The sequence below is a fragment of the Aspergillus undulatus genome, assembly GCF_047715775.1.
Source record: "Aspergillus undulatus strain CBS 261.88 unplaced genomic scaffold BDV17scaffold_79, whole genome shotgun sequence".
Classification (NCBI taxonomy): domain Eukaryota; kingdom Fungi; phylum Ascomycota; class Eurotiomycetes; order Eurotiales; family Aspergillaceae; genus Aspergillus; species Aspergillus undulatus.
In genome coordinates this window covers 40,983-64,166 of record NW_027396683.1, presented here as the reverse complement: position 1 = coordinate 64,166, position 23,184 = coordinate 40,983, and the positions used below count along the sequence as shown (strand labels likewise).

At 52.0% G+C, this 23,184-nt stretch overlaps 10 protein-coding genes across 10 annotated transcripts; 8 read left to right on the top strand and 2 right to left on the bottom strand.

Moving 5' to 3' along the window:
* Nucleotides 1-88: 88 nt before the first annotated feature.
* Nucleotides 89-1,612, top strand: BDV17DRAFT_301400 (thiolase-like protein; the record flags this gene model as incomplete). The annotated part of the gene is made up of 2 exons (XM_073764248.1): nt 89-585; nt 645-1,612. The coding sequence occupies 2 exons, from the start codon at nt 89-91 to the stop codon at nt 1,525-1,527; spliced, it is 1,380 nt and encodes a 459-aa protein (XP_073610705.1). The 3' UTR covers nt 1,528-1,612.
* Nucleotides 1,613-1,804: 192 nt separating this feature from the next.
* BDV17DRAFT_226127 (response regulator) lies at nt 1,805-2,759 on the top strand. Its single transcript, XM_073755707.1, has 3 exons — nt 1,805-1,869; nt 1,933-2,077; nt 2,139-2,759. Exons 1-3 carry the CDS (start codon nt 1,844-1,846, stop codon nt 2,442-2,444), a joined length of 477 nt encoding a protein of 158 aa, XP_073610704.1. The 5' UTR covers nt 1,805-1,843; the 3' UTR covers nt 2,445-2,759.
* A 676-nt stretch (nt 2,760-3,435) lies between these two features.
* Nucleotides 3,436-4,813, top strand: BDV17DRAFT_226114 (acetate uptake transporter family protein). The gene is made up of 4 exons (XM_073755706.1): nt 3,436-3,443; nt 3,515-4,149; nt 4,198-4,372; nt 4,442-4,813. The coding sequence occupies exons 2-4, from the start codon at nt 3,776-3,778 to the stop codon at nt 4,781-4,783; spliced, it is 891 nt and encodes a 296-aa protein (XP_073610703.1). The 5' UTR covers nt 3,436-3,443; nt 3,515-3,775; the 3' UTR covers nt 4,784-4,813.
* Nucleotides 4,814-6,765: 1,952 nt separating this feature from the next.
* Nucleotides 6,766-9,022, bottom strand: BDV17DRAFT_301398 (putative MFS drug efflux transporter; the record flags this gene model as incomplete). The annotated part of the gene is made up of 5 exons (XM_073764247.1): nt 6,766-7,585; nt 7,674-8,212; nt 8,289-8,487; nt 8,521-8,664; nt 9,006-9,022. 5 exons carry the CDS (start codon nt 9,020-9,022, stop codon nt 7,237-7,239), a joined length of 1,248 nt encoding a protein of 415 aa, XP_073610702.1. The 3' UTR covers nt 6,766-7,236.
* A 439-nt stretch (nt 9,023-9,461) lies between these two features.
* Nucleotides 9,462-10,737, top strand: BDV17DRAFT_226041 (putative NmrA-like family protein). The gene is made up of 3 exons (XM_073755705.1): nt 9,462-9,905; nt 9,956-10,050; nt 10,113-10,737. Exons 1-3 carry the CDS (start codon nt 9,597-9,599, stop codon nt 10,624-10,626), a joined length of 918 nt encoding a protein of 305 aa, XP_073610701.1. The 5' UTR covers nt 9,462-9,596; the 3' UTR covers nt 10,627-10,737.
* A 1,499-nt stretch (nt 10,738-12,236) lies between these two features.
* Nucleotides 12,237-13,302, top strand: BDV17DRAFT_226028 (uncharacterized protein). The gene is made up of 2 exons (XM_073755704.1): nt 12,237-12,433; nt 12,497-13,302. Exons 1-2 carry the CDS (start codon nt 12,319-12,321, stop codon nt 13,087-13,089), a joined length of 708 nt encoding a protein of 235 aa, XP_073610700.1. The 5' UTR covers nt 12,237-12,318; the 3' UTR covers nt 13,090-13,302.
* Nucleotides 13,303-13,778: 476 nt separating this feature from the next.
* BDV17DRAFT_295953 (glycoside hydrolase 5 family protein) lies at nt 13,779-15,026 on the bottom strand (the record flags this gene model as incomplete). Its single annotated transcript, XM_073763190.1, has 3 exons — nt 13,779-14,077; nt 14,158-14,286; nt 14,357-15,026. The coding sequence occupies 3 exons, from the start codon at nt 15,024-15,026 to the stop codon at nt 13,779-13,781; spliced, it is 1,098 nt and encodes a 365-aa protein (XP_073610699.1).
* A 3,216-nt stretch (nt 15,027-18,242) lies between these two features.
* Nucleotides 18,243-19,567, top strand: BDV17DRAFT_275938 (putative GAJ protein). Its single transcript, XM_073759280.1, has 2 exons — nt 18,243-18,424; nt 18,487-19,567. Exons 1-2 carry the CDS (start codon nt 18,422-18,424, stop codon nt 19,150-19,152), a joined length of 669 nt encoding a protein of 222 aa, XP_073610698.1. The 5' UTR covers nt 18,243-18,421; the 3' UTR covers nt 19,153-19,567.
* Nucleotides 19,243-20,344, top strand: BDV17DRAFT_225956 (uncharacterized protein). Its single transcript, XM_073755703.1, has one exon. The coding sequence runs from the start codon at nt 19,332-19,334 to the stop codon at nt 19,911-19,913; it is 582 nt and encodes a 193-aa protein (XP_073610697.1). The 5' UTR covers nt 19,243-19,331; the 3' UTR covers nt 19,914-20,344.
* On the top strand, nt 20,164-22,962 carry rim8 (pH response protein PalF). The gene is made up of 2 exons (XM_073755702.1): nt 20,164-20,908; nt 20,966-22,962. Exons 1-2 carry the CDS (start codon nt 20,414-20,416, stop codon nt 22,808-22,810), a joined length of 2,340 nt encoding a protein of 779 aa, XP_073610696.1. The 5' UTR covers nt 20,164-20,413; the 3' UTR covers nt 22,811-22,962.
* The last annotated feature ends 222 nt before the right edge of the window (nt 22,963-23,184 follow it).

Sequence of the window (23,184 nt, the reverse complement as noted above, 5' to 3'; positions counted from 1 at the left end):
ATATCTATCAGGTTTGGCAACCACATAGATCTATTCCAAGATTCTTTCCAAACACAGAAAGAGAACAGTAGTTCGACCTGAAAACACCATGCCACCCACCAAACCCACCAACCCAAGCTACATCCTCGGCGTAGGAATGACCCAATTCCTCAAACCCCGACGAACAAGAGAATACCCCGAACTCGGCTACGAAGCCGGGATCAAAGCCCTCCTCGACGCAAAAATCACCTACGATGACGTCGAGGCCGGCATCGCATGCTACTGCTACGGCGACACCACAAGCGGACAGCGCATCTTCTACCAGTTCGGGCAGACCTCGATCCCGATATACAATACCAATAATGCGTGTGCGACGGGGTCCGCGGGGTTACATCTTGCTCGGACGATGGTGAAGAATGGGGGGGTTGACTGTGTTCTTGTTGTTGGGTTTGAGCAGATGAGGCCTGGTTCTATTAAGAGTGTTTGGGATGATAGACCTAGTCCGGTGGGGCCCAGTACGGAGCTTATGGAGAGGATGTATGGGAGGCATAAGAGTCCACGGAATGCGCAGTATTTTGCGAATGCGGGAGTAGAGTATATGGAGAAGTATACCTACCTTGCCCTCGGCCTGTTATGGCGAGGCTCTCGCTAACGCTCGGGAACAGACACGGCGCCAAAGCAGAAGACTTCGCCGAGATAGCACGCATCTCGCACGAGCACTCCCAGCGAAACCCGTACTCGCAGTTCCGAACGCCCTACACGCTCCAAGAGATCCTTGACTCACCCATGATCCACCCACCGCTAACAAAACTGCAATGCAGCCCGACGAGCGACGGCGCCGCCGCAGCCGTCGTCGTGTCCCAGGCCTTCCTCGACGCGCGGCCCCATCTCAAATCCCAAGCGATCCTCATAGCCGGCCAGGCCCTGCTCACCGACGACCCAACCGTTTACTCCGGAAGCGCAATCGACCTCGTAGGCTGGGGCATGACACAGCGCGCAGCGAAGCAAGCTCTCTCCGAAGCAGGCGTTACGGCTAGCGATATCTCCGTTTGTGAGCTGCACGACTGCTTCTCCGCAAACGAGCTCATCCTCCTCGACTGCCTCGGCTTCTCAGAACCAGGAAAGGCACACGAGCTCGTTCGTGCCAGCGACATCACCTACGGCGGAAAGGGACCCGTAATCAACCCCTCCGGCGGCCTAATCTCCAAGGGCCACCCGCTCGGCGCAACGGGGCTAGCACAGTGCGCTGAACTAACGTGGCAGTTGCGTGGGTGGGCGAATAACCGGCTTGTGGAGGGGACGGCCGTGGCGATGCAGCATAACCTGGGGCTGGGGGGTGCGGTTGTTGTTACGGTTTATAAGCGTGCTGATGGGGGTGTTAATAATAGGGTTGGGGATGGTGAGGTCGCTAGGGTTTCTGGGGTGGGATATAATCCTGCTACCGAGGCGAGGGTTCTGAGGCCGGATGAGGCGGAGGGGGTTAGGAGTAGGGTTAGGTCCGATTATGCTGTGCTAGAGACTGTGGGGAATCTTGCTGCGAGGATTTAGTTGTGAGTGCTTGGACTCTGTGGACCATGTTTCTTTCGTCCTTATGATGAAGAATTGAAAGAATATAGCCCATGCGAGGCTCTCGCGAGCCGCGACTTGGAAATAATATTAATGTCTCTGCAAACACAAGATGCCTGCCACAACCCTCATTCCGGCAGAAGTTGTGGTGCCCGAGTGATTTTGACTTTAAGTACTTGCAGTTTTACGCCCGTGGCTAAATTAATTGGCGCTATCATGTGATGGTGACATGATGTTGATTCTTGTCCCCAGTCTCCAACTTGGCTCTTTCCCACCCTCCCTTCAGCCATCCTAGAAAATGCATGTTCTCTATGTCGACGACAAGTACGTCTTTTTCTTCCCGCCGAATGTAACTTTAGACTAATCGCACTAACTCCGCTAAAACAGTGACGCCTGGCGAACAATCCATGCGATTCAATACCTCCACAAAGCAGGCTGTACCGTCGCGGTAGCCGCCCACGGCCAACAAGCACTCGACTACCTCAGAGGCCCACCGGCAACATGTCCACGGCCTGACTTGATGCTGATGGATGTAAGCAACCCAACGTCATCATTCAAGCATTATTTCGAGTTTTTGACTGATTGCCACCCAGATTGCCATGCCCATAATGGGTGGCCTCGAAGCCGCACAAATTATCCGAACACAGGCTCCATTCAGTATAGATCCAGCGATCTGCTCGACGCCAATTGTGGGGATGTGCTCGACCGGTCTCCGCGCTGATCATGCACGGTTTATCGCGCAGGGTATGGATGATATCCTTGTGAAGCCGTGGACTGTTCATGATGTTCGGCGGTTGATCGCTTGGTGGTCAAGGCGGCAGCTTTTACCTAGGATTGGGGAAGGGACGGTTCCGAGGACTGCTGTCGCGCCGATTTGGAGGAAGCGTTCTAGGGTTTGATAGGGTTGAAGGGAAGGTCAGCTTTGAGGTGATGGTCTTCCTGAGCCGGGGTACCGAAGATTGGATGACCACATCCATAGAAAGAGAGCCCAATTAGAGGCAAGACTCAACTACGTATACGACGCCGAGCCGACAAGCACTTATAAGAACCTAGGTACGTGGCTCATATGCGCAGCTCTTGACAAGAGATACGCTCTGTAATATGGCTGTCGTTTCTTATGACATGGTCGCTGTAGCGTGTGGAGTGTCGGAATGTCCATCGGCAATAGCTCACACCTGAAAAGGTCGCCCCATCTAAATGAACCGTGTCTCTTTCCCAGGCAACGCACTTGGCGAGCTAAACCCAATGACTTTCTTATCTCTTTCTCGACCTCAAAGTACTTTCCTGCAGAAGCGACCACTCAAACCCTCGACGAAACGTTGAAACGTTCTTTGTCCTGTATGACAATGCCTGTGACCTCTGATACGGATTGTGATTCCGCTGTCTGCATACACTACGCGGAATGGTGACGGATCCAGAACCATAGAGGCGCGCTTTCAGATGCGAAGAGACACTCCGGGTTCGGTCGATCGCAGAGCGGAACAAGGACGGAATGACCGCGCCGGTTTGCCATCTTAGGCTGTAGGGCATGGTTGGGCTGTGGAGCAGGTAGATCCAAAGCTCTGTAGACCCTGTGACCGGCTAACGTGTCGGTAGAGATCTCAAAATTAGGTGCCCCATGGCAGCTGTCCTAGCAGAAAATCAACTGCCGACAGCAGAGGCCGGGGACAAGAAAATCTGGTGTCGATCAATTCGACCAAGCTCAGATTTAGAGTTGAAGATAGGGATTGACCACAGTCCATGGAACCGAATTGGCCAGTCCCTCCCCCGCACCACCGCTTTCTCCATACTCCTGAACTCCGGGGTCGTCTGGTCAAACCCTGCCCTAATGGACACTGATCTGTGGTCGCTGACCCATGGACAACTGTGACCTGGTAGCTGTACTGTGCTCCTATGCGGTACGGAAGCCCCCCCCCCCCCACTATTCCACCGTTTCGGATTGGATGCTGATCACCTAGAGACCATCCAGGGCGATCTTTGCTCCTCATTGGAAAATATAACAATATGGTACCTACCGAGACCAATGCCGGAATGGCCCCATTGAAGCTTACAGCTTTCGCATTGTGGTCCTTGAGTTCACACTGGAGCTCTGGGGAAAGTGAGGGGAAGCTTGTGAGATCTGGTCTTGATACCTGGGAAGGGGTCTATAGGTCTATAAAAACCCTTCCCTCCTTCCCCCAGGTCAGCTCTCACTTCCCATTCGTATTTTTTCATCTTAATAAATGCAGCCATGGCAGCCAACGGAACCTCTGAGAAATATGACCTCAGCAACACCATCACAAACGCCGACACCCCATCCCCTCCATCCGAGCCTCCACTGGGAGCCCAATCATCTCACCTCGACTATGCGCCTTCCTCTGGTCTTGCACACACGTACACCGCAGAGAGTCGCCTGCCCGCCTTTGGGGGTGCCTTCCAGCCAGGTCTCTACCGTCCACAGAAAAAGGCCGCAAACCCTGCACCCCTCGGCCTGTCCGCCTTCGGCCTCTCTGCCTTCCTTCTGGGAATAATAGAGATGAGGGTCCAGGACATCACTCAGCCTAGCATCATCGTTGCCCCTGCGTTTGCCTATGGCGGACTAGTCCAGCTGCTTGCTGGCATGTGGTAAGTCGTGAGTTCCGTCCATTTCTAGGCCAAGTCTAATAAAAACAGGGAAATGGCCATCGGAAACACATTCGGAGCTACCGTCCTCTCCTCCTACGGCGGCTTCTGGATCTCCGTCGGAATAATCTTCACCCCTGGCGGGTTCAACATCATGGGAAGTCTGATTGAAGCTGACGGCGGTAAAACCGATATGTTTTATGACTCGCTGGGCATGTTCTTGCTGGTTAGTATCTTCCTCGCCTGCCTTATGTTGTTACTTCCTTGTTGACTGACAACCTTTCTTTCGGCGAAGGCCTGGTTCATCTTCACCGTAATAATGACACTGTGCACCCTAAAATCAACCCTCGCCTTCTTCACGCTCTTCCTATTCGCCGACACCGCGCTGCTCCTGCTAGGCCTGGGCTATCTCCTTCGCGACGCGGCAGGTATGCCCAATAGGCCGTTGTGTGAGGCCGGTGGGTTCTTTGCGATTGCATGTGCATTTCTATGCTGGTATAATGGCTTCGCGGGGCTGGCGGAACCGAGTAATACATACTTCGTCCCGCCTGTCGTGCATTTTCCGTGGTCGGAGCAGGGGAGGAAGACACGTCATTCTGTGCCTGTGTCTGCTGAAGGGGGTGGTGAGACTGTGTAAGGGAGTGGAGTTGGTAAGAGAGTGGGCTTTCTTTGGCTTCGGGGGCTTGTCTTATGAATATTATAATGCTTGGTTGATTGTTTGAACGAGGTGTCCTAATTGATGGTATTTGCATATTGTTCTTGGGCTGTGCTGCCACCCAGGATGATCTGGAACCGGAAAGCTCTTCTGCGAAAAACCAACTACAAGGGGCACGAATAGTGCTTCCTGTAATTCTCTTGATTACATCTATCTTATCACACCACTAGGGGTCCTTACATTGCACGTCTTGCTCAGCGCTATCTATAGCCCGAGCCATCTAACAACGCGAGAACTTTCCATGAAGACCTCCATAGTTCCCGGACAGGACAGGGAAGCCCATAAGCGCTTCACTACTCTCGGGGATAAGTAGTGGAGTACTAATGTGAGTAGTTGCGGACGGGCGGTTGGGCTCTGCGCGTTGCCAGTGGATAGAGGCGAGAACCCAATTTGAGAAGCAAGGTATAGCTGGAAAAGGCAACAAAGCGACAAGTGAACGTACACACGCGTCTATCTCATCCCAGCACGAGATATCTAATAATCTTATCCACAGCCTACAGCAGCACAATGGTTGCAGTCACCTAACAATATAGGTACGAAGAATCACGTGGCTGGGCTGTCGGAGTGTGGATAAAGAAGCAGAGAGGACGACAAAGAGGACGAGCCATCCTGTCGTCCTCCCTCCCGCAGTCCTACTCCATGATCACCCGACAGACATTCAGAACGTCCTGCGGCCCCGGCGCAGCGTCCAAGGTAAAGTGCTCAAAGGAGCGGCCCTGCTGCGCTCGTTGTGCGCAACATGAAATTGGACACAGATGTGTATACGGCCGCTCAAGACGCAAAGGCAAGCCGTCAGCCCGGGCTGGAGGGGGACGTGTTGCAAATAAGTCAAGACCAAGACGCCAACTTTCACTTCCTCCTGGCGATTGTCGGTGGCATCTGGCTGATATGTTCAACACGGATTTTGGGAATCTGATGTAGGGTGGAAATGAGACCGCCGGGGTATCAATGGCTGATACTGCAATGACTGAGTCCAGTACAGGTCTAGGCCCTGACAGTCTCAGCGGCAGGATGAGGAAGAGAGCAATTTCCAAAGCGAGAATTCAGCACATGAAACCCCTGAAAAAGGCCATAGTCTCGCATCGCGGCCGCTTTCCAGACCTTGTCATCTCTATACCAGCTTGTGAAGGGGGACAACCACAACCGCAGCCCAAGCCCATCAAAGGAAGTCCAAATACTCACGGGCGATTTCGTGGTCTTCACGGCGCGTATAGTAACTACAACAGTTCTACGTTTGCTCGGTTGCTCCTGTAGCTCCGCCCATGACCTCTTGCTTTTATCGCTCCTTTGCACAATTGTTTCCCGGATCGTCAAATGGTACAAGGTATTGTGCGATCACAATAATGGCAGCTCTAGCACTGCACCTGCAGAGGGTACGGCGCAAGGCTGCTAGAAGGAAGTTGCACAAGGGTTCCCAGCCCAACCGACACCACTCTCCGCTTCCACCGTCCCCTTAACCTTTACAATCGGGACGCTTCCCCTGCCGCATGAAACCAAGGCAAAGTTAAGGGCTCATCTGCTTCTCTGTGAGGTAAAGCCAGTGCTCAAGCCCGCCAGATTCTCGTTATGCGTACTCGTGCGACTGAAGATACCTGGGGTGACAAGTTCACTTGCGAGGAGTTTGTCGCCTATATACAGCAGAGGATGGAAGGTCTGGAGAGGAAACTGACTGCGGCTTGTTCTTTGTTGCAGGTGCTTATTTGGCTAGGAAAGTTTCTCAAAATAATTGCCTTAGAGTGACGGCCAATAGGCATATGCTTATAAAAAAAAACAAGTGACTGTAAACACAAGAAAGCAAACAAACAGTGAACATAACACACCTTTCTCCAGCGATTTCCCCAAGCAAATCACAAACGACAACCCTGTAGACGGCACAACAGGGCGCAGTTACCTACCCTTCAATATTCCGAGCAATAGTCCCCATCAAATACGTTGCTTTGCGCGCCAATTGGCGAGTTTCTTCCTCTGAAGCGTTGTCTTTGAACTTGGACATATCAGCCATCCTCTTCTGCCAGAGATCCCCGTCAAGAAATGTCGGAGCGAGACTCCAGAGTCACATACTCGGTAGCTGTTACGAGGCCAGTTGGATCAAAGAAGCTGTTGGGACAGGCAACCTTGGGGAAACTGCGCTGGGAACGGACGTTCCAGGCGTCAGTTAAAGGTGCGTGCCAGACTTTTTCAGTATTTTAATACCGAATCTTGTACCTACATTAGCTAGCTTAGATGAACAGTGCGCGAGCCATGGCGGATTACTGACACCGGATATGTAGGGCTACCTAAGACTCTGCTACAAGGGTTGATACCCCCCTTTATACTGGTCAAGCAGTTCTCCAGAGTCTCGTCCGTTATCACTTGCAAAGAACCAGCCACCTGGCTTACTGCTTGAAAAGCCTTCCCCTCTTCATCAAAAGACTCAACAACAGCGTCAGCGCCGCCTCCACTCCCCTCCTCGTGATAGCCGGCAAGCCACTCAGAATCTCGCACGTCCCAGAGATGACGGACTGCACTTCACCGAGCGAAATGCCCGGCAATATCCTCGCGACCTCCCCCTGCGCCTTGTTCAAGCACACCGAATTCGCAATCGCCAGCGTAATCGTTGATCCAACGACCTGGGAACAGGTAGTGAAGCACGACGCGTTGGTGATCCGTTCACGCGGGACGGACGCCTGCGCTACGGAGAATGCGGCTTGCAGGTAAACCCCCAAGCCGAGGCCCGTGAGGATACTGTACCCGTAGGTTCGAGCGACGGTGGTGTCGACGTCGACGGTGTAGAAAAGCGCGCCGCCGACGGCGTACCAGAGCATGTAGAGACCGAAACTCGGACATGAAAGCGCCGTTAGCGATAATGGCGAAGATGAATAGCACAATGAACGGTAGCAGGCGCACCCCTGAGCCGAGGGCGTCGTCGCCGCGTGTGAATTGGAAGAAGAGCGAGATGATGTAAATTGGGACGAAGGCTGCAGTGCGAGCGGCAGCGGTTGTAGCGAAGAGGATGAGCAGGGTTCGGGAATTGAGAAACTCGACGGGGAAGATACGTCGTGTTGCCGTGATAAAGAGGCACATTGCTTGTTGGATTGTAAGGAGGGTGAAGAGAATGGCTGAAACGACGAACAGGGCAATGATTCTGGGGCTGTTCCATGCCCAAGTTGCGCCGCCAAAGGATATCGCCATGTCTCCTGAGACGAAGGCGCCGGTGTTGAGGGTAGCGCCTACGTATTCGATTTCTCGCGCGCGGTCGATGAAAGGCGTGCCCTTGGGAGGGTCGATGTTCAGGATGAGGAAGAGGTAAACAGGTGCGCAGGCAGCGCCAACAAGCAGGTTAATGTAGAAAGCCCAGAACCATACCAAGTCCTCAGGTTAGTCCAGCGCTTGCAATATACATTGGCCTTCCATGCAGGGTGGTAGATGCAGCCAGAAGGGTGATAACACCCAGGTATAGCCCAGACCCACCAACACCGTAGAGTACGCATCCGACAATGAGCGTATCCATATTCGGGGCTGCGCCGCATAGTGCGGATCCGACTTCAAAGATCACGACGCTAATGATGTATGTCCATTTGGTGTTGAAGTGGAAGAAGACCTTGCCCCAGAGGACGGTCGCGGAGGCGCTCATGACCAGACCGATGCTTATCCAGGTGAGCTTATTGACAGAGTCGAACTAGCGGACAATTTCGGCTTGGATGTTTGCGGTGACGGTATTGTCCAAGGCGAAGAGAAAGGTGGAGCTGAGAACGGAGAACACGACAGCGAACAACTTCCAGCCGCTGATCTGATTGCCCGTGGAGGTTCCGATAGTCCAGGAGCTTAGATTTCATTTCCTGTCAAAGTGTCATTTTGGTATCAGTCTCGGTCATGGTTGGTCTCAGGGTGAAAGACAACTGCAAAGATAGATAAAATGCTGATAGTTAGGGATTGCAATGTCCGTGCCGGCGGGCTTATTTAGGGCCCAGTATCATGATTGGCATCACGCGGCGGAGGAATCCACCGCCATGCTAACAACTCGTTAACATAGGACTCGTTAACATAGGTATCTAGTCAAAACTACCGGCAAAGAATCCTTCCACTTCCGCATCTGCGTCCACCCCTACCACATAATCCGAATCGACAAGATGCTCAGTGTAGCCGGCGCAGACCGGCTACAGACCAGTATGCGCGGGGCATTCGGCAAGCCAGCTGGCCGCCTTGCAAGAGTGGCTGTCGGTCAGATTGTGATGTCTGTAGGACCACGGGCCGCTATCGCGCTGCGGCTGCCGAGGCGCTGCGTCGCTCGACGTACAAGTTTTCCGGTCGCCAGAAGGGTATTGTTGGTAAGAAGCATGGGTTTACGGATCTGGGCAGGGATGAGTATTTGAGGTTGACAGAGGAATGTCTTGCACGGGAGGATGGGGCCCATGTGCAGTTTTGGAGGAGGAGGAGGAGAAGGAGGGGTTCTTACGTATCCGACGATATTGCTAAGCAGCCCCAAAGTCCCCCCACGCCTCGGACAGATTATCTAATTGCGCCGAGAGAGGGTTATAAATCATCCGCTGGCTTACCAAATGAACGCGAGCCAGCATGAGTCTTTCTAGCACCATCTCCGTATAAGATCTGGTCTATTGAACGATGCCGTGTATAAAGAGTGCCTAAGTTATTGAGGAATGCAAGCAAACTAATAATCACTCCCTTCCCCTCCCACACCCGAAGCTCTCTCCTCCGTTTGACAAAAATATCGACAAGATCGCACTTTGATAATAGAATGACCTTGAAATACCTCATCACCGGCGCAACTGGAGGACTCGGAGAGCAAGTGCTCAACTACTTCAGGGCCAATGTCCCGGCGTCCGAATATGCCGCAGCCTCAAGCAACCCTTCGAACAAAGCACGCTTCGAGGACCGAGGAATCGCATTCCGCCATGTCAACTATGACGACGAAGAATCGCTCGCTTCGGGTTTGCGTGACGTCGAGAACCTGCTTTTCGTAAGCACGAATGTCTTCGATAATGAAAGGCGCGATAGGCAGCATCGGAGGCTCATTGATGCTGCTAAGGAAGCTGGGGTCAAGCAGGTATGTTACTCTTTCTTTGATTTCGGGCGCTGGATGCAAATAGATATAAGGTGTGGTATACGTCTCTTGCATTCGGTGGTTTCTCCGACGACTCGAAGGCCGCTGTTCAGCAAGTCCATCTTATCACGGAGAAGCTCCTCAAAGAGTGCGTATTCCACTTCGAATTCAAATGAAAGTCCCGTCATTGCAGATTTCTAACTATCACAGATCCGGAATTACTTATACCTCAATCCGAGAGGGCGTATACACAGAAGCCTTCCCCGTATTCATGAACTGGTACCCCTCCAGCAAAACCATCACGCTCCCCGCAGACGGTCCGATCGCATACACGCTCCGTACCGAGCTCGGCGAAGCCACTGCACGCCTTATGATTCAAGGCGGGCGCGAGAATGAGACCGTACTGCTCACGGCAGAGGAGACAATTACCTCGAAAGAAGTAATCGACATCATCAATGAGACTACCGGGCGCCAGGTGGATTTCCAGATCGTCTCACCCGAGGAATATGCGCAAGCCAACGCGGCAAATGATCAAGGTGGAAAGCCGAAGGCGTTCTTTGAGATGGTTGCTTCGTGGTGGGAGGATATTGCAGATGGTGCGCTGCAAACGACGCATCCGCTTATGCGTGAGGTTCTTGGGCGGGAGCCGAAGGGGCCGAGGGATGCACTGAGGGAGATTTTGAGTAAGAGTCGGGACTATACTTGGCATCAGAATTATGTTTGATTTGCTCTCGAGGATCAGTTCAGAACTCGAGTTGCAGTGGGACGATTGCTGAACTAAGAATGGCATATCCCTTACCTGTATCATGACGGAACTCCACGGAGTCCTCCTTTACCATCTACACTCTTGAGTGACACGTTATATGCATGGCGGGCGTCATCATACGCAACATGTCATATCATCCTCGCATTGCCAGTTGCTTGTTAACAGTTTGATATGCATATTCATTGATGCGGGATGCAAGGAATCATAACCATTCTCGGCGCATCGCGGCCTGTAAAGCGCGAGCGTTGAATCCGCACTCGTTCTGCCTCCACTAGACGTCCCGATTTCCAATATCCGCGCTGTGACTCGTTGTTAGCCACTAAAGTATGAAGCAAGGATGGTCTATTCAAGCAGCACAATTTGAGTAATCTACTCGACTTGATAGACAAGCAGGCCCTAAAAAATCCGCAGAACATTGAGGTCGCTTTGCTAATTATGTGCATTTCACTATATCCACTTCCATCAATTACACCGTCTGTTCCAGTGTCCAATTTCCGCCATCAAAAAGGCCCCTCAAGCAAAACAGATATGGTTCTAAGCGCGCATTAGTACTAAATACCCATCTGAAGGCGTCCGAGCATACAATAGGGCAGCAAGTCGTGCTATCGTCGGTTTGACCACATATCGCGTAACTAGCTCATTTTTAGTTCTCGACCGCGGTATTCATTTTCACATTGAACACGTAAAGCACTCAAAGTGCAAGTGCCAACGACTAACTGACTTACCCTGCTGTACACTCATCTAAAGGGCCGATGTCCTTCAAGTCAATGGTTAGCTTCTTTTGCCGCCGCAAGGGAAGGTCCAGGATCGGACGGATACATACGACGCATCCACTGGTATTCTGTGCTTGTTAGCTTGGTAGATGGTCCTCACTCGGGAGTACGTACTATCTGTCTCCTATCGAGGGGTGTTATGGGTGCGACGGGGGCCGCGGAAGTAACGGCAGCCAGGGGAAACAAAATACTAAGACCGACGAGGCGCATATTGGGGGAGTTCGATGAGGAGAAGAAAAATAGAACTATGACAATAAACAAAGTAGAGAATCGAGGAACAGAGAGGAAAGTCTCGCGTTTTTATATCTTCTAGTCTGTAAGAATGGCTGGCTGCAGCCTGCAGCCCTAAGCCAGCCTTGTGTGACTTGTCCGACTCGATGAGCATATAGTACACTCTGGGCTGCACCTGCATGATTCATGAGTGGTATTGAAACACAATGGCAGCGTGATATTATTTAGATTGGCTGATTGAACGAATTCAGCACATTCTCAGCGCAAAGAGGATGCTGTGAGTAAGGCTCAAGGGCCGCGAGAGTCATTATGCAGACAATGCCATTTACTAGCCTGTTTTACCACTCGCTATAATCTATGTGTGGTTGCATGACAGGCATTTCTTTTGACTTTGATGGCTGCCCGTCCTGATGAGTAGTTGCCAACATAAATTGGTTGCTTTTCAACGATGTCACTTAGCAGACAACACTAAGCACTTTTGATATTCGTACAGGAAAAATATGCGTTTTTCCCAATTGAGCCTGTATTCACGTGACGTGGTCCATCTGAGCTCCGCGCATCGTTCAGTTTTCCACGAAGAATCAAGCAACACCCGCCACGATGGAGGCTCTCTTCCTACTCCAATTGACAGGATGAGACCAGAATCATGACATCCAAAAATTTGCGCTCGTTCAACAACTCTACCACCCGGCCAGAACACGATGATTCCAGCGCTGAAAAGCAGCGGAAGCGAAGAGCAAACCTCTACGATGCTGTAGCCGGTAAGTACCTATTCGCAAAGCGACCTTTTATGAACCTTCAATCTAACTAATAATGCTGAATAGGCCGCGTAAGCTCGCACGGATTCATCCCGTCACAACCCTACGCCTCGAAATACCGCGACACCGCATCATCCAGTACCCGCCCAATCCCACCTGAAGAAGTCCTCTTCCGACGAAAGGGCATGCCCGTTCGCTACGAGGAAACGGATCGGTATTTCGCGCATAGAGATCTAGCGCCAGACCAGCCACTTCCTAGCTCTGAGCTCTTGGAGTCAATCCATGCTTACACCGCGGACTTTTACGACCAGGCGGTTGGTGAAAATGGGCGGGCGAATAGTTACACCATGGATGGCAACTCGCTGATGTTTATGGGTGTGCTTTTGGAGGAGTTGGCGCGGGAGTCGCTAGGTGAGACTGGGGATATGGCGCTGGTTGAGGGGGATACTTTGTCGACGGATGAGGAGGAGTCGAAGATGTTTAGGAGGAGAAATGGACGCAAGAGGGCTAATAGTGGGGTTAGTAGCTATGCGAGCTCGGGTGAGGACCTGGAGAGTGTGGTGAAGCGGAAAAGAAGGTCGAAGAGGCCTAGGTTGATGCGGAGGGCGTCTACTACGGATGTTGATACTGAGGTCGAAGAAACGCGGCGGGAGGTTTGATGAGTCGTCTCAAATCCCTCAGCGTGAGCTGCGACCATAATTCTGCGATCATGAAATAGCGGCCACAACATTCTCGCTATGCACCCTGACAGAAGCCTCGGGGCGTCAGCTCTGCCTCCCCCGAATTTCTCGGCTCTATCTTCTGGCCGGTCTATTCTTCACCCGGTACTGCAAAGGCTACTAGGGCTTAAACACTTGTTTCGCCCCTTTAAACTGAGGAATTCGGGCACCAACCTCGCAGGCAATCAACGGACTGTTCTCTTCCACAAAACCACTTTTCCGGTCGATCGTCCCGGAACTTTCCTAAGCGTTTCGGTTAGCCTGTCGGCTTCCTATCCAAGCATTCACCCTCTAGAAAAAGAACGACACACTCGCGGAATGGGCTCATAGCCGGCTGTGTTAATCTGCTAGCATGAATGCAGGCGGATGAACTGCCTTTCCGTTTTTCATCCTAGCGCTGCAGGGGATTTTCACGTCCAGACCATATTCACGGTACAATTCCCCTCGTACCAAAGTCAAGTACGGGCTATTGCTATGCATTACGAATGGATGGAAGAGACGATACATTGGCTTCTGGCAAAAACCGCATAGGTATTATAGCGTTTCGTCAGTCTTCCCCGGCACAGCCAGTCTCCCAAAACATCCCAATTCCTTACCCAGGAAGCTACAGCTACAGCTACCAACCACATTTATCTAGCCTCAATCCTCTCCACATGCTCCGTAACCATACAAACATACTCATCTGAACCATAGTAAATCGTATTCCCATCGTTATGAGTGGGCCCGTTGCTCAGGGTATCCCCCCACTGCCAGAACAGGTCTCCCGCGATCCCTGTCGTGCTGACGGCCGTGATCTGCCAGGGCACCTCGATCGCGCAGTGGTCGGAGGGGGCGCCGTATTCTTCGAACAGGCAGGGTTTTCCGGCGGCTGCGCAGGCCGCGCCGTGGGTGCTTGCCCAGAGGGAGCCCCAGGGGTATGATGTCCCCCCTGTTCAATGGAGTCAAAATTAGTTGAGGGATGAGTGTTGAGATTTGAGGAAGGATAGGGATGAAGGATGGGAGACATACAGCTGCCCGGGTAGAGATGGAATGTGCCAAAGTCGATGGTGTCGATTGCGAGGTTCGCGGCGAAGTCGAGGCCCTCGGTGTAGCTGAAGGGGTAACTGCCGTCTGAGCCCTCGTCCAAACCGAAGCCCTCTTCAAATGAGTGTTCCCCATTAGTTTTGCCGACAAGAAAGAGAGAGGGGGGTGGGGGGAGATCACTAACCGTCACCAATGGCAACCATATGCAACGGATCCAACGATTTAATATAAGCACTAGTCTCCGCAATCCAGTCATACAAAACCGACGTATCGCACCCATTACAGCGCGGCTCATTAGCCAACTCCCAGGCAAATATAGCCGGAGAGTCAATAAAGCGCTCCATAACCGCCTGGATATACGTCCGATAAGCGGCCTGGATATCCGGGTTATGGTACCAGTCGGTCTTCGTCGTGCCGCCGTAAGCATTGAGGTAAGCCGTCATACCGCCATAGTCATCCCAGTTGTTGACAAAGTTGATGATGAGCTTAACGCCACGCTGCTCAGCCGACGCCACGACTGCATCTAGACGCTGCAAGCCATACGGGCCCGTGTTGATGGTTGAGACGCCGTTCTCGTGCTTCTGGAACCATACCTGCCCCTCGGATGGCTCGACGTTGACGTCGTTGAAGCCCCAGATGCGTAGGATTTTGTGGCCCGAGTCTCGGATGTGGTCGAGGACAAGGTCGACGTCGGCGTCGTTGGTCAGCATGCTGATCCAGTACGAGTTCGAGCCGGCGAAGTAGTCCGTCACACCGTCAATGGTGAAGTTCAATCCATTGGTCGATGGGAACGCGTTGCTTTGCACGGCAACAGCGCCGACTAGGGAAAGGAGGGAGAGCGTTTGTGTTTTCATTTTCATCGTCAAGGATCGCCCTTCGAGAAGGTCAAGGGCTTTGGCAGCAGTATGGCCACCGCGTAAGGCTATCCAAGTGCCCATTCGCACCGGTAATTATAACATTCAATCTCCCCGTTTCCATCAAGGACGTCCGCGGCAAATCGGATCAGCTCGCCAGCATTGTGCATTCGTTTCTTCATCCGTGCCATATCCAGGCACCTAAGCTCTTGACCGCATTAGTGCCAATATGAGGACATTGAAATGCTGCAGCCAATTTTGTCTCGGCAGAGGGGGAAAGCGGAGATGAAACCCTCATACCCCGACTTTCTTTGCAATCTGACTAGTCTTGATCGAGGACAACGACGGGTTTGAGGAGTCTTTACTGCGGTGGCGCCTTGCCAAGATGGGGCTCATCTGGATATAGATCCGTGCTCCTTGTGGAATGGTGTCAAGGTCCCGGTATTCTAGTCAGGTACCGGTATACCCTGAGCGCGCCTGGCTTATGAAGAGATTTTTTTTGTCGCAATATTTAGAATACAAAGTGGTTCTGATGGAAAAATAGTAATGCTGCAGATGGAGATCGCGACATTAGCCTCGGCCAAGTGACGTGATATGTATGGGACCATGTCTCAAGTCTCCCAGTCACTTTCATGGCCATAGCCAAAAGGACATTTTCGACGCCATTGAGTACCGTTTGTCTTTTATTGTGAGAATACTGCAGTATAGAGGCCGGAGTTTCTACCCTCTGTTCCAGAAATACACAGTTACAATCACTGCCATCTGGTGCAGCCAAGCAGCATTGTGAAGAATCACACAGGTGATATCGGAACACAAAGGACCCTTAGATTATCTCCTAACAGTCTCAGTGAGTGGAAGCATTACAATGAAGAGTACTCGGCTATGTTGTTCATCCAGTTCCGTTGTTGTCTATATAAGATTGATGGGCGCCATCCCCTCCAGTATTCCTGGGTGTCCTACTAAGCAGTCACAGAGTACCTAAGACCTCGTTGAACCTTTCCGATACTAAACACCTCGAGCCACTCGAACACAAAAGAAAGCACCTGGCATCAAAACGATTTGCGATCGTGCATGGTCGGACTCCGAGGAGGATAAGTCCCGCCAGCAGCTCCAACACCACAAACGGAACGACAAACGGCCCTGGTCCAAGGTATGTAACCAGCGATACCCTCCGCCAGCCCCAGCCCCAGTCCTTGACCTTCTACCTTTCATCCCTCGCTTTTTCTCGAAACCTGTCCACGGAACAACCCCGTGGAACAACCTCCCGTTGAAGCGGTGCCTCAAGACTGGTAAAACTGAATAGGTATGGCACCTTCCTTCAAACTCCGACCATCCAACCTCCCATCTAATTGAGCATCTAAGGTATGTAAAGCTACCGTCCGCCAGCCTCAGCCTTGATATTTTACCTTCCATCTTAATTTATCATCTTACATATCTTACTATTGATTACGTGCATTCGTTCACGAAACTTCACTCATTACTATGACTACTAGAATTAGCCACAAACACCAGGCTTCCGGTACACCAAATTCAGAGCCTGAAGATTCGGATTAGCGAGGAAGCTGCGTGGAGGAAACGATAAAGAAATCGAGAGGCTGGCTAGAGTTGCTGCGGTCGGCCCTAATTCATGATACGATAAATGTTGAGCATCTCGTCGAAATGTCCGTTGCCGCAAACTCCACCGGCCTACGTTTCGCTCGCGCCATAAACATCGTCGAACGAGCCAAAGCACACTCGAAAACCACGAGAAGAAACTAAAGAGCCAAGAAGATCGGATAGACGCGCTGGAGCTCCAGGTCGCACAATTGAACACCAGAAAACTCCACTTCCAGCGATCCGACAGAGGTTCATCGTGAACTACAAAAAAAAGATGTCTGGATCGAAGTCAATCAGCGGCGAAGATCAAGCGGTGATTGACATGGGAATCTAGACTGCTCACGAGGGTGACTGCGTGTGGGACGCCGAACTCTACTCATTTCAGTACCGCATTGACAAGAAGGTGTTTGAATCGCTCTACGGGCTGTGGCCCGACGAGGTCGAGAAGATCAGCATCGGTAATCCAAAAAGCCCCGCATGATTATCTCAGGCTATAATCAGATATTAATCGATTGGCTTTAGGCCACGACTCGACTTTTAATGTCCTTAACGGATATGCCACCGATATTGCACGCTTTGACTATGTGAAAACCGAGGTTAACCCTTTCACACGTATTAACTATACTGTAACCGACGCATACCGTCAGGCTTCTTAAGGGTTTCATTACTGCCTTGCGAAACAGCGGTTTTGAGCAAGACTGGGATAAGAATGCCGATTCCCTAATTAATATGGCCCACGGGAAACTCTTTCAGGCGAGCAGAGACGGGCTTGTGAACATTGAATGAAGGGCTGGGAAGTGGAAGATGTTGGCATTCGATTTGGTTCTTGAAGTGCCATTTCCCGACTACGATAGTAGCTGTTGCTCCCAGTGATACTAAGTTTTCTTTTTTAGGAATGAAGCAACTTACGCGTACCTATAATACTTACGTAGAATAAAAAACCATTGGCTGCTGGGCTTGTTTGATCTCGACTTGCGTAGATACAACAAAATGTATCACGCACTATCTTCCCCAGGAAGTTTCCAAGCGGCGGGACCTTTAAGAAGAAGCCCCTGTCGTAGCAAATCGGAGATGGACACCTAAGGAAGAGGAAGGAGACTAGTAGCGAGGCGCGTCTTCGATGACTGGCTCAGAGGTCCCGCTCCAGTGGCATGGGCAATATATAAAGCGAGCATTAACAGTGATTTTCAACGGTTGGGCACCTGCAACTTTTCAGACATCCGGTTGCCTCTGGAAGTCGACCTGGCCCGTCATCTCCGGCGAATTTCTTGTCGAAGAGCGGAGGCTTCTATAGGGACAGGAACCGCGAAGCCGGCATCGGTAATGATTCCAAATCTATCATGGGGTTGCGAGGAGCAGGAGCCTGAGAAGGCAGTAGCTTTGTTGATTGTCAGTGAGAGCTTAGAAGTGATTATGAGAGCAGGTAGATAATGTTGCACCGTAGTGAATAATGTAGCCTGGTGGGAATTGGATCATAGTCTCGTGGACAGGGTTTTCAGGTGGTGGTGAGTGGGATGGCTCCGAAAGTTGCGATTCAGACTGCATTCCGCTGCCGAATCACTCAAGCTCTCACCACCACCACAGACCATCCAACAACACATAGATCTCTCCCAAATCTCTCTTTGATCAGCTTATTTTCCGTGCTACAGCTGCTCGTCGGCTTCAATTCACCCTTATTGCTGCAAATCTACGGTTTAACCTATCGTGCTTCTCGGGCAAATCCACCAGTCCAGCCTTTCTCAACAGGTCAGTAAACCCAGTTTGCTCAAATTTGCGATCGGTTCTGACACTTAACCATTATGGTACGTCTCATCTCACTCGTAAAGGTGTCATAGTACAGAACTAATATTGCCGCTGACTATAGCCTCCGAAACTGTCCAAGAGTGCCAAGCAAGGCTTGATTGTCTCACACCTCCGCTCCACACGAACCTGTCACACGCTGAAAGACCTCGAGAAGATGCTCCCCTCCGTGGCCTCGATCAACGGCATCCAAGTGAAGGACTACATCCAGGAACTCACAGACGATGGCAAGATCCGTGTGGAGAAGATCGGAAGCGGCAATTGGTACTGGTGTTTTGGCGGGGACGAGAAAAAGGAACGGGAGAGGCAGTTGACTCAGCTCCGGAAGGATGTGGACCGGGCCCGCGCGAGCTGTAAGCGAGCCCAAGTGGATTTGGCCGTGCGCAAGCAGGCCAGAGATAAAGAGGTGGAACTTGGGGGTGCTGACGGTGAGGAGGAGTGGAAGGGGCTCATGAAGAGGAGAAAGGCGTTGGAGGGGGAGAGAAAGCGCCTTCAGGCTGAATGGACGGCGGTCTCTACAACTGGCGAGAGGAAGGGGGTTGGGCAGATGAGGGAGGAGATTGACGAGTGTCGCGAGCGAGCGCAATTGTGGACGGACAATATCTACGTGCTGGAGGAGTATGTCCGTAAGCTGACTGGCGGAGACCGCGAGGTGATGCAGGCAGTGCAGAGAGAATGCTACGGGGACGAGTATGTGGAGGGGGAAGGACTGAGAGAATTGATCTGGTGAAGCGATTAATATAAGTCGTTGGCTGCACGAGTCAAGACGAGCCTATTGTGCGGCTAGTCCGGAGTAGTGATGCTGCCAGCCTGGACCGGTCACTCCTACTGTCTACAAGGTAATCTAGCGGTGTCGCAACAAGCATTCTTACCTCACAGCCGGTGTCATCAGAGTGGTCTAATGCGACAATGAACAAAGAAATAAACGAGTCAATGAGCAGAACGAAACAGAGTACTGAATGGTATGCTGATCGCTGTCAAGTTGCTAAGAGTTACTCCGTCTCGAGTGTGGAGGCGCCGAGCCCCGAACTACGCTGGACCCAACTGGCCCAAGAGAAGCTTGACTGCCACCACGCGAATTCCGTTGGCCTTTCCCCTTCTCCGCCTGCTTATCGCGAACTCTTCTCTCTCTCGTCTCAACCTCCCATCCTCCCCCAGCCCGACCGACCGACTCCTCGCGTCCTCTCTTCCACCCCTCTGTCGCGTCTTTGCTCTGCTGCCTTATTTCTCTGCAGCTCCTTGTTATCGATCTTCCTCCGCCTCGATCTGACCTGTCGACGACACGTTCCTCCGTCCCTTTCCGACGCTTTCCTGCTCTCGCTTCAGCCCCCCTCTTCGCCGCATTTCGACCTCACCCACTGCCCCGGGACAGGCTTTCTATATATATATACCTATACCCTCGCAATTACCAGGGGATTCCACCGCTCATTTCAATTGAGAACAGATCGAGACTCGCGTGAAATGATGCCGACTTGTCATCTCGACTCCTGATTCCCTGACGCCCTCCCTCCCGTGCCCGTGCATTCCTCCGCCCCTCTTTCGCCGGTTACCTACTGCGTGAAACCCTACATTGTTCTCCATCCGCAATTTGGGCGAGTCTGGCCTGGGCTGCGCAGGAGCAAGGTCTCGAAGCACAATCTCGCGTCTCAGTGCTTAGTCGTGGTCAGACTGCTGGTTTGCGCCCGACGGCCAGATTGGGTCCGACGGTCGGTGGATTGTTGGAACGGAGAATTTCGACTTGCATCGCCCTCCATTCCTCCTCCCTCTTTCCGCGCTCTTGTTTCCTGTCTCCAGAGCCCCCTTGCTTCGTTGTGTTATCGCAGCGCCAACATTGGTCTTTCGTCGCCTGACTGAATCCAACCGAGGACTGTTCGCCGACCGGATTTCCTTCCACCTTTGTTCAGACGTCGAGCTATCTGTTTTGGATATCTTCTACTCTACTTACAAACTTATTGATCTCTCTGTGATATTGTTGAAGCTCTCGCTCTTTGATGGACAGGGCGGGGTGTTCGTATGTCATGTCCGTCAATCCTTTTCCCGCCCAATCCTCTTCCTCGCCGCTCAGTCGGAATCGCTCTTCTCTTCTGTCTAAATTTCGCTCGCAGCTTGGTCAACGAAATCGCAGCATACACGAGTTCTACATCGACCCCGACGACCCTTGGCGCTCTTACTTTCCCGGCGATTTGATCAAGGGAACTGTGGTCCTCGCGGTTGTACGGCCTATCCGCATTACACATTTGGTTATCTCTCTACATGGAATCGTCAAGGTGTTCAAGAACAATGTTCCGGCGGGCGAAACTTCTCCGGATATCGGATCCTTGGGCCCTGGGCGCGGGCGCCGAGGCAGCGAGTATTTGGGCGATGGTGTCGCGACATTGTTTGAGGATGAAGTGGTTCTGTGCGGAGAAGGTCGTCTCAAGGAGGGAATTTACAAATTCCGCTTTGAGATGTCCTTTCCTCCATATGCATTGCCTAGCAGCATTTCCGTAAGTCTTGCATCTTCTGGCTTGGCTTTCGGTCATTTTTGCTAACGTCATCTGTAGTTTGAGAGAGGTACCATCTCTTATATGCTTACGTCCACCTTGACAAAACCTACCACAATAAATCCCACTTTATCTTGTCGAAGACGTCTCAACTTGTCAGAAAATATTGACATTGCGACCTTTCCGGCGCCCAAGGCTCGGGTGGTCACTCTTGAGCCTATCTCCAGGCGCTCAAAATCGAAAGGAAAAACCAAGCCTCCGGGCTCCGACGCAGCACCCGAGCCCGGATCGTTAGAGCCATCACCCACCACTAATGGGGTGGCCGCTGCGGCTGCTTCAGAACATCGCCCCCCTCTCAGTCCGGCACCTAGCAATGTTAGCTCATCCAGTCGGCTCAGCAACAGTAGTCAGAGCTTTCAGATCGTGACAGATCCTGGATCGACCGCTAGTAGTGGTGCTCGCAACGGCGAAGCTAGGAGTGCCACCCCTTCTGTGTCCGATGGCAAAATCATTGCCAAGGCCGAAGTTCTGCGCGCTGGTGTACTGCCCGGTGATACCTTGCCCATTAAAATCACCATCAATCATTCTAAACAAGTGCGCAGCGCGCATGGAATCATTATTACACTCTACCGGTCAGGTCGCATCGACCTTCATCCCGATCTTCCAATGGGCTCCACAGCGAATGGCAAGAAGCCAGTCTACGAAGACTATTATCCCCGTTCCCGGACAGGCCTGGGCGGTCTTACAATTGGCACAGCTCGCGCTAGCAGCGTCTTTCGCAAAGACTTGACGCAGACATTTGCGCCTCTGATTGTGGATCCAACAACCCTGACTGCTGATATCAAGACCTCAATCCGTATACCTGAAGACGCGTTTCCGACAATCACACGCACACCGGGTAATATGATCAACTTTCGATACTATGTCGAGGTGGTCGTCGACCTTCGCGGCAAGTTGACGTCACCAGAAAGGTTTTTACCTCGCTTCAACCTTGTCTCTTCTGGTCGCAATTTCTCTACAAGCGGAAAAGTGGTGGACCCTTCTGACACAAATGGAAATGCAATCACGGCAAACTGGGGTGGTAATATTTTGGATACCGACCAGATACGACGCGAGAAAGGCGTCGTTGCTGTGGCTTTCGAAGTGGTCATAGGGACACGAGATACCCAGCGACGAAAAAGTGAAGCTCAGCGCACTTCATCTACCGCAGAGGGATCAGAAATTCAGCAGCTTGCAGAGAACCCTACTGATGGCGACTTCTGGGGCCCCGACCACCCCGGAAATATGCCCGGTGCGGAGTCGGATTACCCTCCACCGGAACATAATGGATACGGGCATGATCACTCCCCATGGCCAGATCATCCGGAGCAGCCGCAACAAGATCATTATCCATTCCCGCCCCAGATCGTGCCTAGTCCACAAGTGGATGAACCAATGGACGAAAAAGCGCGACTGCAGCAGGCCGAACAGACGATCTTGCCTAGTCGGCCGCCAGGTGATCCGGAAGCCGGACCCTCGTCAGCGGCTGACGCGGCAATGCCCACTGCTCCTGTGCTACCGGAAGATGACCACCTCAACAATTACCACCATCTTCCAACGCCCATTGTGAATGGTATGAACGGGATGTCGCCAGCATTGATGTCAGCCGAGTCCGTGCAGACAGTAGTTGCAGGTAGCAGTTCCACGCCTCTCGCACAGCCCTCAAGGCCTTCTGGAGAGGACAAACAGGAGCTAGAGCGACAGCGGTTGATGCTGGAAGCAAGTGCACCGGATGATCCGGACGCAACCCCTACCGAGCGCGCAGAAGACGGACCAAGCGCGCCTGTTTTCCATGACGATGACGACCAGCAGCTTGTTGGAGGCGCTGCCAACGGAGACGAGCTTTTACCGCGATATCAACGATGATACCTCACTGAGTAATAGCACACCTCGTCGACTTGATTTGTTATGTATGCATTGCGATTGGGCTTCAGCGGAGATACCACATTTGTTCTACTTAGTGAATTATTATGGCCATTTAGCAGTTGTAGCCAGCTACTGTACTATTTACAATTGAATTATGTATCAATTATTCTAAACCATCTCATTGAGATATAATGTAAATGATTGCTGCCTGTTCGAGGTCGTATTGTTCCGCCGAATTAAGCCCAGAAAGGCGCGCGGGCGGCTTGGCATCGCCTCGAGACACTTTTCCACTTCCATTCCCCTCAAGCTGACCCCGAGTCTCCAATCCTCCAATCTTCCTTTGCGACGACCACTCTCCTCTCTTCGTCCTTCAG

Bases quoted from the DNA above. Each gene is read 5' to 3' on its own strand.
- BDV17DRAFT_226041 (XM_073755705.1), top strand. From the start codon at position 9,597: ATGACCTTGAAATACCTCATCACCGGCGCAACTGGAGGACTCGGAGAG. The intron at 9,906-9,955 runs GTATGTTACTCT...AATAGATATAAG, and splicing joins AGGAAGCTGGGGTCAAGCAG to GTGTGGTATACGTCTCTTGC. The intron at 10,051-10,112 runs GTGCGTATTCCA...TAACTATCACAG, and splicing joins ACGGAGAAGCTCCTCAAAGA to ATCCGGAATTACTTATACCT.
- BDV17DRAFT_226127 (XM_073755707.1), top strand. From the start codon at position 1,844: ATGCATGTTCTCTATGTCGACGACAA. The intron at 1,870-1,932 runs GTACGTCTTTTT...CCGCTAAAACAG, and splicing joins GTTCTCTATGTCGACGACAA to TGACGCCTGGCGAACAATCC. The intron at 2,078-2,138 runs GTAAGCAACCCA...ATTGCCACCCAG, and splicing joins CTGACTTGATGCTGATGGAT to ATTGCCATGCCCATAATGGG.
- BDV17DRAFT_225956 (XM_073755703.1), top strand. From the start codon at position 19,332: ATGAACAAAGAAATAAACGAGTCAATGAGCAGAACGAAACAGAGTACT.
- BDV17DRAFT_226028 (XM_073755704.1), top strand. From the start codon at position 12,319: ATGACATCCAAAAATTTGCGCTCGTTCAACAACTCTACCACCCGGCCA. The intron at 12,434-12,496 runs GTAAGTACCTAT...AATGCTGAATAG, and splicing joins CCTCTACGATGCTGTAGCCG to GCCGCGTAAGCTCGCACGGA.
- BDV17DRAFT_226114 (XM_073755706.1), top strand. From the start codon at position 3,776: ATGGCAGCCAACGGAACCTCTGAGAAATATGACCTCAGCAACACCATC. The intron at 4,150-4,197 runs GTAAGTCGTGAG...TAATAAAAACAG, and splicing joins CAGCTGCTTGCTGGCATGTG to GGAAATGGCCATCGGAAACA. The intron at 4,373-4,441 runs GTTAGTATCTTC...CTTTCGGCGAAG, and splicing joins CGCTGGGCATGTTCTTGCTG to GCCTGGTTCATCTTCACCGT.
- rim8 (XM_073755702.1), top strand. From the start codon at position 20,414: ATGGACAGGGCGGGGTGTTCGTATGTCATGTCCGTCAATCCTTTTCCC. The intron at 20,909-20,965 runs GTAAGTCTTGCA...CGTCATCTGTAG, and splicing joins CATTGCCTAGCAGCATTTCC to TTTGAGAGAGGTACCATCTC.